We start from the raw sequence: 15,790 nt of genomic DNA on the forward strand, positions 1-15,790 counted from the left end.
AAGAGAAGGCTGAGGGGGGATCTTGTGGCTTGTTATAAACTAGTCAGGGGGGATCAGCAGGCAATGGGGAAGTCACTGTTTCCCCGAGCACCGCCAGGAGTGACCAGGAATAACGGTCACAAGCTGGCAGAGGGTAGGTTTAGGTTAGACATCATTTGACCCCAGTACTCTTTCCTGCCATGGCAGGGGGTCGGACTAGATGATCTGCTCAGGTCCCTTCCGACCCTAGAAACTATCCTTAAGACTGAAGGAAAAAACCTCCAAATGAGATCTTTAATTAAGTCCTAAATTGAATCTGGCACTCTCATCCCTCTGTTTTTCTTACATAGAGGCTGTCAGACAGTAAAGCTGAACATGAAGAGATAGCTATTTTGCTGACTCAATCCTGAAGGAAGACTAGGTGAACGCAATTAATTCAATTCATGACATGAGAATTGGGAGTGCCTCCAAGGCCAACAGAATTAGGAATTTGGTAGGGATTTTCAGGGAAAGAGCCAAATTCTGGGGGAGGCTTGGACAGAAATTTTGTCTCTCAAGTAAATGTGTGAATATGCAAGAATTGTCCCTCAGCCTCTCCTCATGTGGTCTGCCTTGCAAGTCTCTGATCATACAGGTAGCTCTTCTCTGGACCCTCTCAAGTTTTACCACATCCTTGTTGAAATATGGCACCAAAAGCTGGACACAGTACTACAGCTGGGGTCTCACTAGTGCTGAATACAGCGGAAGCATCACCTCCTTGGTTTTACATGAGCTGCATCAGTTGATGCATGCCAGAGTGTTGTTTGCCCTGTTGGTTACAACATCGGACTGACAGCTCATGTTCATGTGATGGTCATCTATTACCCCTAGGTCCCTTTTGGCCATAGTGTGGGTTAAACTGTCACCAAGACTGCAGGTATGTGGGGGATTGTTTGCTCCCAGGTGGAGCACTTTACGCTTCTCAGTGTTGAACCTCATCTGGTTCCAATTCACCTACCTGTCTAGTCTGTCCAGGTCCGCCTGTATCTGCAGGCGTGACCATGCTCCCCCCTAACTTAGTGATGTCCACAAACTTGGCCAGTGAGCTCTTCACCCCCACATCCAAATCACTGATAGGGATGTTGAAAAGCACCAGATCAAGCATGGACCCTTGAGGGACACCACTGGCCACTTCTCACCAGGATGACACAGATCCATTCATGAAAACTTTCTGGGTCCTACCTCACAGCCAGTTTCCCACTCACTGAACCGTTGAGCAGTTAAACCCACAATCTTCCAATTTTCTCATGAGGGTATTGTGGGATACTAGCTCAAAGGTCTTTTGGAAGTCTAGGTATATAATGTTGACCTCCTCTCCCATGCCCAGGTGGCAAGATACCTGGTCATAGAAGGAGATGAGATTAATAAGACAGGACCTGCCCATGACAAAACCATGCTGGCTGTCGCTCAGAATTCGACCATCTACGAGCAAGTCGCACATAGACTCTTTTATGAGTTTTTCTAGGATTTTCCCTGGGATAGAAGTTAGGCTGACTGGCCTATAGTTACCCAGGTCTTCTCTCTTCCCATTCTCGAAGATGGGCACAGTATTCACCCTCTTCCAATCCTCAGGGATCTCTCCAGGACAGCACAATTTTTAAAAAAGATTCGCCAGGGTCCCGCAATGACCTCAGTCAGATCCTTCAGCACTCTCAGGTGAAGTTCATCCGGTCCGGACGACTTATAAATGTCTAGCTTTTCTACTTGGTTATGCACCAGCTAAGTGTCAACAGTGGGAAGGCTGTCATTCCCACCATGCCCCGTGTGAGCCTTCTCTCTCATGTTTTTCCCCTTGGTCCAGTGAAAAAAACTGAAGCAAAGCGGGCATCATCTCTCAATCACTTCTGTAGCTTACGCCTACGGTAAGGCTAGAAACCAGAAATTCAAATTGCAGGTTTTATTGTCTCAGTTCTACACAGTGATGAAACTGGGAAACAAAGATATTTCAAAACGAAAGAGAGAAACAGGAGGAATACAGGAGGCAGCAAATGCTTCTAACAAACTCTAATACAGGGTAGGCAATGCCTGGCACAGATGCCAGAGCGTGGTACATGAAGGCATTTTGTTTGGCTCATATGTGTGGAGACAGCCAGTGGGGAATGGGCCAGGGCTGTGCTGCCTCAACAAGGTTCAGGCCCCTTGCAGCTCCCCGCCATCCGCCCCAGCACTCCAATATCTTACAAGTTGAGGTTGTGGGTGTTTTTTGGCACTCTGCTCAAAAACGTTGCTGACCCCTGGCTCTAATATTTGGATTATAAACCTAACAACACTCCAAGTCCAATTCAAATAGTACAACAGCAGATGTGGAACTTGCGTGAGAAACTTGTGTGTGGAATCAGCCAGCATATCTCCCCTCACTTAACAGTGAACAGATGATGTGGAACACTGGACAGGAGAAAAGTTAAAAGGCTACTGATAGTTCCTTAGAGAATAATTTCAGGCTAATTACAGAGCAAGTAGTTCTTTTTTTTATTTTTGACAGATACAAAATATTTGGTTGGGGCAGAGGTGGAAAAAAAGAAAAATCCTTTGAAGCAGCTTGCTTTGAGGTTTCAAGTGTAAGGGATCAAAATTTCCAGAAGTGGTCTCCACCCAGCTACTAGATCTGAACTCAGAATTACCCATCCCCTTTATAAGAGCACGGGTTTTTTTTACCTCAGACCTCACCTCTCCATGAACAGCCCGCATCTAACGAGGAAAGGTGTTTTTTGGATTTCATGTACCAGTTCAAACCAGGCGGGGGCAAAATGTAGGGTGCACTTTTTGAAAGCTTGCCCCCAAAAGCCTGTGTAAAAAAAAAAAAAAAAGAAGAACTTTAACCTTTTAGAACAAGCATGGAGGTAGAGTAAGGGAAACAGAAACAGCCCTGAGGCAGCAAGGGGCTCTCACACATTGCAGAATTTCTGCAAGAGAAACTGGGTGGGGTTCCTGACAAAAAAGATAACTTGTATGCTGACTGTTGCAGAAGGAAGGATACTGGGAGAGACTTACATAGGGAAGGTGAGTCAATCCTAACCCAAGTCTGCTTGATTGGGTTAAGCATTTAAGTAATAAAGGAAAAACACCCTCAAAATTAAAGAATTAATGTTTCAAGCTGGAACAACATGCAGCCAGTTAAAGTGAAATCTGGAAATTTTGGCATAGTTTCATCTACTGTAATTGTGGTTAGTAGGTATTCCTCACGCTGAAGACAAAGACATTTTTAAAGTATTCAGGAGGTTGTCAGGGTCTCGAAGTTTGAGATACTCTTACTCTTGGAATCCAAGAAAACTCAATTTCTACCAGTTGCTAAGTTTCTGAGACCTCTCTCTCAGACCAGTCACCGTCAACTGAGAGTGTGGAAAAGTGCTACTGTGCTGGGCAGACAGCAGTAGCAGGATTGCAGGACCAGATTTTATTTTTATAAAAGGTATTTTGGTGTCCTTTTAAAAATATGATCTGCGGTAGGAGGGAGAAAGACACATGCACCCATAGCGTGGCTTGTAAACTGGCTTCCCCTGCAAGAGATGTCTGCTTTTTACTACCATCTCCCAAGCATAGGTTTCTAGTCCTATCCCAAGTGAGTATGAAAGACCAGGACTCCATGATCACTCCACCCATAACATTTACACACATTTGATTTACAGCTCTCACTGACTATTACAGGAGATGCAAAACTGCTATGCTTTTGAAACACTAGGTCTACAGGTGAATTGCTTCTGTGGGAATAATCGGGCTCAACAACATTGCAGCACATATAACCTAGCCCTGAAAACTGAAGGTCTTTTCAGCTTTGGATTATGGCAGTCTCTAATATTTAGAAATGATTACATATGAAATTAGATTAACCTCTCATATAGGAAAATATGCAGCCATTAGAGATGAAATCTCCAAGCTCATTCTGTTGACTTTTTCCTTCTTCTCTCCAGTCTCATTTTCTAGACAGAAGACAGGGCAGGATAGCACCATAGGGCATTCATACACGTGCCGAGTGCCTCTGCATGTTCATTCATGCACTTTTGCTAATGTGCATTAAAATTTAGTACCTCCAGTGTAAGGTACTAGGAAAAAGTGCATTAACATATTTAAATGCATATTACTGAAATCACATGGGGGTGTTTTGTGACACGTTAATGCACATTAAAATAGGCTAAAGTGCATTAAAAGTGCACATGTAGACACACCCAAGATCTACTATCCCTAAAGACTAAGAGCACCTATACACCTGCTGGTTGTCTGCTCTTACACAAGCTAATTAGCACACATCAGAACAGTCTGCTGCAGCATGTTAATTAACACACAGTGTGAGACACTGAGTAAATGCGGATACTTTAATTAGAGCAACTCCAAGAGCTGGTCTAACTAAAGCATCCCCATCACCCCAGAGCACATGTATAGATGCCCCAAGTGCCAAAATTACAAAGATATTTAGGCACCTAAAGATACAAAGAGATGCCAAGTGGGACTTGCATAAATGCCTAAGCAGGTTAGACACATTATTGATGGTCCTAGCTGCCTTGTTAAATAGCATTAGGGCCCTGTATGTCTTTGTAAGCCAGATCCCCAAAATCTGACTAATCATAGTAAGAAACAAATATTTGAGAACCCACTCACAAGGTTTTAGGGGTTTCCTGGACCTGTAGCACAGAACTGTTCTTCGAAGGAAGGAAGGATTTATTTCAGTAAATGTTTGTCAGCAGTGAGATGCATCAGTTAACCAGTCAACAGAGATGAAGATATGGAGAGAGGGGTGAGGCAGGAATAAGGGGAATGGGGAGGAGAGAGTGAGCAGTGTTCAAGTTGTTGTGCTCCCTGAAACACAAAGCCAACCCCTCATCTAAAAGGAGAACCGACCTCTTCCCCCACTGCACACACACATTTATAGTAATTTGCCCTGTGTGCACTACAACCTCTTATATGAGTTACCGGTAGCTTTAGGAAGAGACTTGCTTTTGGTCACTGGTATGAACTGAACTTGCTAACAGAATTAGGTCTCTTATGTTTTACCCACCAAAAATAAACAAACAAAACTATAAATCAAACATGCCTTTAGTTTTAAGGCTGATATTTAATACTGGGCAAAGAGGGAACAGTGAAACAAAGCAATTTGATTTGACTTTTTTCTGTATCCTCAGAACTAAAGCTGAACATCTTCCAGAACAGCTTCTCTTCCTTTTGATCTGGCAAAAGGAGCAATAATCCAGTGTAAATGGCTTGTCATTTGCCAGGGCATTATTTTGTCAGCGTATGTTAATTTTGCTGTTGAAGCAATGCAAAATGTTTAAAATCTAAGAAGGAAAAGATGCAACTAGAAGACACTGACATCTCACAAAGCTAAAATAGAAATATAGTTTGTCATGGAAGATACTTATTTTTTCCACAGAGATGCTTGGTTTGGAGTTTTCTTGCAAGAAGGACAAGAGAGAGATACAGAAGGTGATGACAGTCTAGGGCACTGCTGCTCTGACCAGAGTTAGGGTTCCCTAGCACAGTGGTCTCCAAAGTGGGGTGCACACACCCCAGGGGGTGAGCAAGATGATCCACTGGGGTGAGGGAAGAAAATATTAGAACTTCTATTTCTATAAATATACATATATGGGGGAGGGTGCTCAAAAATTTTTTTACTGATAGGGGTGTTCGATCAAAAGAGTTTGGAGACCACTGCACACAACATACATTAAAGAGGCAGTTAAGATGTTGCTTCAAAATTTGAGAGGTTCTTTCCCATTGTACTTTATTTGTACATAACCTTATTAGAAAGGCAAGACAAAATAGCTGTGTTTACTACAAAATGCCAGCAATGTTAGGACAGTTTCCTTTTCCTGATCTGCTCTTCCACAAAGAGTTCTGACCTTTTTTCCCATTCCAAATCAGCTGAATTTTCAATAGAATTTGTAAAGGAAACACAGCAGCTGCACTGTATTTAAATCCTAGCCAAAATGTAAACCCCCCGCGCCCACACACACACACACACACCATAAGGCAGTCAGTCACGACTGACATGTCTTAAACCTAGCTTGAAAGGTGTTAACTGCTGAATCAGAGCTGCTACTTTTTTGGTACTGTATTTCCAGGACAGGCAGGACTGTTCTGAAATTGCATCCAACTGCAGCACTTTTAAGCCAGTTTTGTACATCTATAATTACTAATTTGATGGAGATTTCAGATAAGGAAGCACAGTGCAAAAAGACAAAGCTACTTGCTTGCATTTCAAGCAAAAGGTTTTTTTAGTACAGGCACTCACTACTGTTTGGAATGAGGGCTATGATGTGATGAGTGTAGAGGAACATCAAACAATATATTCTGCTCACACAAAGGCTTTGCTAAAGTACTGGCCAGGGTAGGCCTAACCAGAAAACCTGACCAATGCATGAGCTCCTTACATAAGCAAAACTGGGCATGTGGGCCAGATGGGCATTCCTGCCAGAAGACAGGAGGATGACTATACAAAGTGTACAATAGCTCAGTACCAAGATGATAAGGCTGGAAAGGGGAACATTCAAGTTAGAAACAAGCCAATGGTACAGGATGGTATGAAATATTCACGATACAGATGGAATGCAACAACTAATTTGTTTTGATCATTGTATAAAAGGAAATTTGGGAACTTTGTAGCAGTCTAGGAAAGTCTGCATGGCATTGTGCCAACTACCTTGTCAGAGAGACAAATGACTTAACTCCTGGTCTGATGCATTTGTTAGGCCAAAACATGTTCGGGCTATGCTTGTAGAGGGAAAAAAAAACCTGGCCAAATCTTTGCCACTAAACCAAGCCTGTGCTTGTTCCTTAGGGCAAGACTGGTGTTGAAATCTCCCAGCTGCAACTTTTGCTGGCACGGCAGTTCCTGAGACTTCAGGACTAACATATCAATAATATCTTATGAGGACAACAGCAATGGCAACATTGACAACCCCATGAGAACACCTGATACACTAGGAAGCCTGGGCATATGTTGAACAATGTTAGGGTTCACTGCTACAAAAAAAAAAAAAAAGGGGCCCTGCCCACTTGCTTCTACTCTCTGTGCCCCATGTACCAAAAAAAGCATCATGAAGCTGCAGTGAGTAATGTTAGCTATGCACAACACCCCTCTGAGTGCACCTGGGATGAAGCAAGGGGCTGGCTGGTAACTTGCTGCATGTGCAAAAAAGTAGCTACATGATGTTTCTACATTATGCAGCAAGTCCTGAGCAGGAGTGAACGGGCAGGGAACATTTTCACAGTGGCACTCCCTAATGCGGTGTAGACATGCCCTTGAGGAGAGAGAAAAGCAGCTCAGACAATGCAGCTGGTTACTAGACAAGGGTAAGGGATTTGTTCTAAGTAGATGTCTGTTTAGTGGCCAAGCCCAAACAATTACGGTCAGAAGAATCAATTTAAGACTTCACCCTGATGAGCTCAGCCCCTGGAACTCTCACTTGCAGGCAGCAAACTTGGAGTGCAGAGTACCACATGCACCAATGTCACAGCTCCTGGGGAGGCTGCCCCTTCTGCAAGCTCTTCCCTCTCTCTTTGCCTCCTCCTCACAGCAAGACCTCCCTTTGCAAGTGGCCAGTCAGTGCCTCTATTTCTATGGGGTGAGATCCTGCAGTCTGACCCCAATAAATGAGCTGGTTAAAATATTCCACACCCCTTCAGTTGCTGATCAAAACATTTAGCAGACTCTGCAGACTTGGCACCTGCTGAGCTGCTCTCCATTGAAAAGGAGTAGATGGGAACAGTTTGCAGCAACTCCAAAAAACTTACTTATTTTGCTCCAAGCATTCAAACAGATTTGGCAGATCTAGTCACAGGCACAGTTCATAGATTTCACAGACATTAGGGCTGGAAGGGACCTCAGAAGATCATCAAGTCCAGCCCCTCACCCAAAGGGCAGGAAGTCAGCTGGGGTCATAGGATCCCAGCAAGATAAGCATCCAATTTACTCTTGAAGGTGTTCATTGTAGGTGCTTGAACCACCTCCGATGGGAAGCTGTTCCAGACCTTGGGGGCTCAGACAGTAAAGAAATTCTTCCTTATGTCCAGCCTGAAGCGGTCTTGTAGTAGTTTATGACCATTCAACCTCGTCATCCCTTGGGACGCTCTGGTGAACAAATGTTCCCCCAGATCCTGGTGGTCGCCCCGATAAACTTATAGGTGGCCATTAGATCACCCCTGACCCTGCGCTTTTCCAGGCTAAAGAGCCCCATAGCTTTCAGCCTGTTGTCGTAAGGTCTGTTTTCCTGACCTCTGATCATGCGCATGGCTCTTCTCTGGACTCTCTCAAACTTCTCCACATCCTTTTTGAATTGTGGAGCCCAAAACTGGACGTGTTACTCCAGCTGTGGCCTCACCAAGGCTGAGTACAAGGGGAGAATGACGTCTCAGGATTTGCTTGAGAAGCATCTGTGGATGCAAGCCAGCATTTTGGTTGCTTTACTAGCCACAGCATCACATTGCAGACTCATGTTCATCTTGCGGTCAATGATGACTCCCAAGTCTCTTTCTTCCGTAATGCTAGCCAGCGTAGCACTGCTGAGCCCATAAGGATGCTGCAGGTTTTTCCTCCCAAGGTGGAGAACCTGGCATTTTTCGGTGTTGAACACCATCATGTTCTCGTCCACCCATTTGCTGAGCCTGTCCAGGTCTGCCTGGATCACCCACCTGTCTTCTGGTGTGGATGCTTTGCCCCAAAGTTTGGCGTCATCGGCGAACCTGGCCAGTCCACTCCTGACTCCAATGTTAACCTCCTCTTGGCAGATCTAGTAACAAGCACAGTTAACCTCCTCTTGGCATTCCCCCAAGCCTCAATTTCGGTACACCTGCACTTCTGTATTCCCTGTTCTCCATGAGGCCAAGTCATAGCCTGTTTGCTTCAGACCTTGGCTCTTCATCTCTGTCAGCTGCTGCAGCAACTGACAAATTCCCCCACCCTTTCTGGAGGGCTGATCTTATCAGCCTCTTTGGATCTTCGCAGCCTTGGCAAAACAGCCCCCTTCCCAAGGCTGGGCTGAGGAACTGCCTTCTAATAGAATTAAGTCTGTTTGAGAGGATGCTCCTTATCTTGATCACTGTGGCCAGGGCTAGCCTCCTCCACACTAACTGGCAGCAGGCAAAAGCAGCAGCACCACGGCACTGCTGACCCATAGTGCTCGGTGCCGCTTGGTGTGCAGCCAGGCCAGTGCCCCACACGCACTTAGCTGTGCACAGCTCCACTGCTCCAGTGCCACCCCCTGCCTACTGACCCTGCCAGACGATCCTCTGCTGCTGCATACAGTACTAATGTGTAACAGCCATACAGGAGGGAGGGACGGGGGTCAGGTGGGCACACCTTGTACTGCCCTGCACCCCAAAGCAGCACAGTACAAGTATCTTTTAAGTTTGTTTTACTCAGTCCCTCCAAATATTTTCACTCGCCGCCTATGCCTACACATTCAGGCAAGTTAACAATCATGCATGCTGAAGAACATGAGTTTTTGGGTTTTGTTTTTTTTAAATAAAGAGAGTGCCATAGATCCCAGTTCTCCACATTAGTGAAAAATTAGTCTCTGTTAGGAATTAAGCAGTTTTTTAAAGCATCTCTAGAACTGCTACATGGCAACACAGGTATTAACTAGGGCTTAATCACAGTTAACGTTCATGGTTAATACATTCATTGGTTCTTGCTTAAATTTTTTTTTAATGCGTTAATCATGCACGTGGTTTTAGAGTCCACACCCAGGCTCTGCTCTGCCACCTCTGGGCTAAGCAGAGTAAATTAATCCTATGGCCTCTGTCATGATTTACTTGGTCTGACAATATGCAAAATGGTACCCGCAGGGCTTAAAATCTATTAGGTAGATTCACATTTAGCCTGAAGAACTTCTTGCCAAGAAAGTTTATTCAATAATCATATAACTATGATACCAACATGATTAACTTAGGGATGGTAAGCATGCCTGCCAAGGAATGATCTCATTTGCTTGGAGCCACCTGGATCAAAGGTGTGGCATCCTGGATGATTCTAAATATTAGACATCTGTCTCATTAAGTTTCAGTCCATTGTAAAATTCTGCGTCAGCATATCACAACACTGACAAAGTAACTAATAAGTATCTGGACTCATTTTGGTTCATTTAAGGTTATTCTCATTTACATGGCTTTAAGAAACCATCTTTGAAACTTGTAGACATGCCAGAATGGAAAGGCATGAGTTTAAGATGTTATGGATCACTTTCTAAGTTCTTGTTAAAAGTGGTTAGACATTTCTGATAAGACTAGTTGATGCGGCTTTGCACCCTGTGACTGCGCAGTTGTCTAGGCCATGTCTCAACAGTAAGATTGTCTGCCTAACTGAATGGGAGGGAGTGGTTCAGACAATTTCCCTTTCCACATACCTCAACAATGATTTCTTACAAGGGAAATACTTACTGGGCAAAGTTATTAAGCTTACAATTAGGTTCTTAAAATTAAACCACTAATATCAAGTTTAAAAGTTGCAGAACACACCCTGTTCCCTTTGGTTAAAATGGGATTTGGTGTCCAGCATTTTCAAGATGAGGCCACTTGTATTTCAGATATGAGGCATTTATAGATGTGCTCTGGGAGGCGGGGGTGGGGAGAGCTTTAATTAGAACAGCTCTGAGAGCCACAGTAATTAAAAGCCCCTGAAGCATCATGTGCACCAGCATCCCACGCTGAAAAATAGCAGTGGGGTGCTTTAAATTAAAGTGCGAATGAACTTTAGTTTAAAGTGCCTTACCACCACTTTTCAGCGTGGGGATGCTGTAATTACCATGCTCCAGCAAACTTGATTGAATCTGCTCTGACACACTGTCATTGCACCATGTCAGAACAGCCTCTCTGCACAGGAATAGAAGCCCAAGGAGACTTAGGAGCCAAGTTTGACAGTCCTGGGTAGTGTGCGTTTACTTGCCTTCATTTGCCTTTTAAACACAGCAGCTTGAAAAAGATACAGCACAGGATTAGTCAGCTTAAGTACTATCACAGCCACAAGTGATCTGTGGAACTGTTTGTCTATTAAGTTCCCAAAGCAAATTGGCTTCGTCTATTAAGAGGGTTGTCTCTTCCCCACTTCCCCCAAGAAAAGCAAAATAGTGGCGTCTAACTACGTAAGAGTTTTTGTTCAATAAAAACTCTTACGATAATTCCTTCCATTTCTAGGGGAAAGTAAACAGGATGTTTCAGTATTAAACCTGGGCTAACTATTGAAGATTCAGGTTTACATAATTCTCCTGTTAGGAGTCTAAAGAAAACTGGAACTTATATAATGATTTTAGCTACTTAATTCTAGCAGAAATTTCTTAGTGAAAAAAGCAAGCTGTAGAGATTACCTCCAGAGTGTCTGACCCCAGAAACTGCTAACTCTTGTGAGCTGCATCATAGTTTCTTGCTATTAAATTACTCTCCTATTTGGAATCATTCCTTCCATCATCTCAAAACTTGGATCTGTGGCTAAGTGATCAGCTCAAGTAGAAGTACCTGCCACCAGTGAATGTGTGAACCAGATAGACGATACAAATTGTTTACAACAAGGTATTCTAAGATCTTCTGCCAAGAGGTAAGTTAACAACAGGGAGGAGCAGCCATGATTGTCATAAAACTTTTGTCTGGATTACCTTGCACATGCCCATGACTGAATTGTGTATCAAGACAGAAATGGTGATGAGTTTAATTTAACAGTAGTAAATATGACTTACTCCCACACTGTCAGCATTTATCTTTCTAATGCTGCCAATTTTGCAGCAGAAACAAGTACATTTTCAGTCTTTTTAAGTGAGAAGGGAGGAAGAAAATGACATTAGGAACCTAGTATGGTGCTACAACATGGAACAATTGGGTCCAACCTGCCTTGAGATTCATCACTGTTGCAACAAAAAACAAAACAAGTGCACAACACCAATTACAAGTAGAAAGAATACCCAGAAAGACAGACTACCCATAGCATTGTGGAAAGAGAGTATAGTCCAGATCCAAAAAACACTTGATCTTAAATTCTTATTGCAAATGGCTGCTAGAACAAAAAGAGTGCTTACCTTTTCACCTTTGACACCACCACAGTCACATTTGGATGATGATGTACATCCATGGCAAGCCTTATGAGAAATAAAAGAAAAGTCAGAAGTTTTTCATTGAAAATTAAATATCAGTTTTACATGATACATTAAGACTTATCTTTAAAATATATTTTTAAATCCCATACACTTATCTAGCATGTGTTCAGCTAGATGAGAGTTTTCAGGCAGACTAGTTTTAGGTGTTATGCCCAAGTCTGAATACCAATCTACAGGTGCCAGAGGAAAAAGAGTGGATTTTTAATCTATTCTTAAAACACAGTTTTTACTAGCAAGCATAACATCATCAGGGATCCGAGTTTTCTGTTTGCCATGGAAAAATGTGGCAAAACACAGATTTTCACCTAAAAGGAGAAAAGCTCAAGAAATGGCAAATGTCCCCTTGCAGTTTAGCAGTGTTCCAGACTGAAAGAGGCTCCGTGTGCATGTTTCACATGCACACATGCATGTGGCAGCCAAACAGCATGGAGGAGAGCAGCTCCCGCAGTTCCCACCAGGTAAGTCTATGGAAGTGAGTGAGGGGGGGGCACAGGCAATGCATGAGGTGGGCATGGGAGGGGGTATGTGCCCCCCGAGGTTTCTGCACCCATAGCGGGGCAGCACAGAGCGGACAGGGAGCACAGGCAACACAGCAGGGGTGGGGGGCACATGTCCCCAGATTTCCACAGCAGGACACAGGGCTGCAGCAGGGCTGGACCAGCTCCAGGTAACAGCTGCCTCCATGGTCCAGTAAGCAGGACCCAGCATGAGGGGGAGAGTTGCGCTGCCATGGCAGGCAAGGTACAGCACCCCCCCCCGGCTGCTCAGCAACAGCAGGGGGCACATCTCCCTGCTGCCACTGCACCTCACCTTGGTGGCCATAGCAACACGGTGCTCCCTCCAATGCCAGGTTCCTTTAGCCAGGCCACAGAGGTGGCTCCTGCCCAGACTTGGTCCAGCCAGGCTGTAGCCTGGACCCCATGCCCCACTGTGGATACAGAAATCGGGGAGGGGGGGGGGTGCCCCTCCTTCACCCCGATGCATCACTTGTGCCCTCCTGCCCTTCCCACACATCACTTATGTCCATACAGTCCCCCCTTCCCTACACATTGGGGGCTGGGGCTTGGAGGCAGGGCACCAACATAAATGGGGCTGCTTGGTGCCATAAAGCAGCGGTGGGGGCAGCTGGAGCTGGACCCATGTCCTTGTGAGTGAAGGGGGCAGGCGGAGCTCTTATTTTCTATGATAAAAAAAAAACCAAAATGAAAAGCCAAAATATATAGGTATTTAGAATTTATTTTAATGACTGAAGCACTGGTAGGCTTCCAAATTGCAAACTTTGGATTTTTAAAAATGGAGAAAACCAGGATCTCCGAGCATCATTTTTTCTGGCCAGAGTGGAGGAACCCTTAACCAGCCCATAGTCCAAATCTGGGAAGAGCAGTTTTATAAGCTCCTACCGCTAGATGTCACTTTTTGCTCAGCATTTGCATAGTGCAGACTGAAACTTAACAGCACAGTATCAGTGTTAGTGGAAGGACCTGTTACTTTCTCCCTGCCATAGCCCAGTTACTACCAGAACTATAAAAATCTAACATCCCAGTGGCCCATGTATGTTCCCATCCGCAAGTGACAAAGCTACAAGTTGTCGTTTTGTTTTAAAGAGAAGACGGACTGGCACAGTTCTCAAAAAAACAAACAAACAACAAACTCCCCCAAAACCCAAAACAAACAAAACAAAAAACACAAAAAAACCCCCAACAACCCAGGCTCATCTGGGGATAAAATTCAAGTTTGACATCTCTTCTGCATCATAATTACTGAATTTCTACACCTTTTTCTTTTTCAACAATTCTGTGTGTTAAAACTCTAAAGAGATGACGGTAAAATAACTGGTGGGTTAAGACGTTAAAGGAACCACACTTTTGGAGATGAACAGTTGAGATGTCACGTGTACCTATATAGTCAATAGTCGTCAAAAATTTCTGGTTAAATCATAAGTAATAGCATAAAATATTTACTCTTTGCACACTACTTTGCACAGGATATTGGTGTTTGGCTAGTTGTCGAGAAAGTATTGTGCTACAGTGAAGAAAAGTACAGTCCGCACTTTAAACTGAAATAAAAAAAGTCCTTGACTTTAAGAGGACATTTCATACAAAGCAAGTTTCAGTCAAGCAGGCAGACAGTCTGGAGTGTCAGATGCCGAGTATGCCTACACCTGAACTCTATTCTCCCTTATCAAAGAAATGTGACCCGTCACCTACCTGGCATTAGGAATGTCCTGGCTCTCAGCCTAAACAGATTACCAAGCATCAGATGCTTCATGTGCAGCCACACAGATCTGGGATGGTGTTAATCATTTTGGAGTAAAAGGCAGAACCAACTTGAAGCTTTGTTCACTCCACAGATTCCGGTACAGGGGCACCTCCATAAGTCACCAGGGGCACCTCCATAATTAGTTCCTGGATTCAGAACAGTCTCTTAAAACTCCTCAATTAGTGGAAACTGACTATATGGGAACATTTCCAGCAATAAAATTGACCCTACCTAGCCAATTTAGTATCTACAGGGACAAGAATACTTTTCAAAAGTTAATTAAAGTCAACAATAACAAATTAAGAAAAAGGGATGCAAGATTTCAAAAACAGTTTTAGGATTAGTTTTACTAACAAAACTTCACTTAAAAAGGATTAAGCTTAGTTATATATGGCATTGCCCCATAAACCCTAAAAAGGCCTAGAAACACCGAGTTATGGAGTATCTCTTAACTGTGCTTCAGCCCTCACGCAGCACATTTCCCTCGACAATGAGACTTCACATCAGTGCAAGAAAGTTTCTGCTGCCTCCAACTGATGCAGAAATGTCTCTCACAGTATAATGTGAAACAGCAGCAAGTATTTGATGCTAAAACATGCAAGCAGGTTAAGTTTGTGTGTGGGAAGCCTGAAGTTGTACTTAAGGTTTTGCATTATAAATGTAAGATTTGTAATGATAGAATGGTTAGAGGAAGAAGATCGTATTTAACCCACCTCCGTTCCTTTCAGAATTTGTCTGTAGTATGTTCTGGAATTTTAAAGCAACTGCAGGGGACTGTGGGAGGAAGATGTGAAGGGACTGCCCTGTGACATACAGAGATAGGAACAGAAGGCATGGTTGAATATGGAAGGAAAATGTAATGGTGGGTAAACAAGGTGAGGTGGAATCTGGCCCATCTCTCTGCATCCCCTTCTTCCTGCACTTCAGCAATAAGGCCATGGAAGGAAATTGCATGCTGCCAATATTAAGAAAGGCCCCAAATAACAATGCTTTCAGAACACAAAATATGCAGAATGGGCCCCAATTTGAAATCCAGTCAAGTCAAAGATAACCTTTTAACTGAAGTTCATTTGGCTCTTAGTCAGACCCAGTGTTTTACTGAGATATTTTTTGCTAACTGGCATCAAACCCAGTTCTTGCAAGATGCTGACACATTATTGCCAACACTGCCAGAAAGGTATTCATTAGTAGAAGCAAGGATGCCAAAAAATAAAAAACAAACAAACAAAAAAAACCCCACATCCTTCCCAGTATTATGAATTATAAGAAAGTATCTTTATTAAGATGCAGCACCTAAACTTTTCCTCAACATGGACCTGAAAGGTGTTTCCATTCTTCATCCTATTTCCAGGCCAAACAAAGGAACTCCTCCCTGGATTTTTTTTTGGATATTTCATAGATTTCATAGACATTAGGGCTGGAAGGGACCTCGGGAGATCATC

At 43.6% G+C, this 15,790-nt stretch overlaps 1 protein-coding gene across 5 annotated transcripts in view; it reads right to left on the reverse strand.

Annotated features, from left to right (window-relative positions):
- COL4A5 (collagen type IV alpha 5 chain) overlaps positions 1 to 15,790 on the reverse strand; it is a 148,630-nt gene that overhangs the window by 84,857 nt on the left and 47,983 nt on the right. For all 5 annotated transcript variants that reach the window (XM_019540427.1, XM_019540424.1, XM_019540426.1 and 2 more), the window contains exon 2: positions 12,012 to 12,071. In XM_019540427.1, the coding sequence (XP_019395972.1) occupies positions 12,012 to 12,071 (60 nt within the window). The remainder of the gene's footprint in view (positions 1 to 12,011; positions 12,072 to 15,790) is intronic.

This window comes from Crocodylus porosus, unplaced genomic scaffold (genome assembly GCF_001723895.1).
Source record: "Crocodylus porosus isolate Cpor-Errol unplaced genomic scaffold, CroPor_comp1, whole genome shotgun sequence".
Classification (NCBI taxonomy): Eukaryota; Metazoa; Chordata; order Crocodylia; family Crocodylidae; genus Crocodylus; species Crocodylus porosus.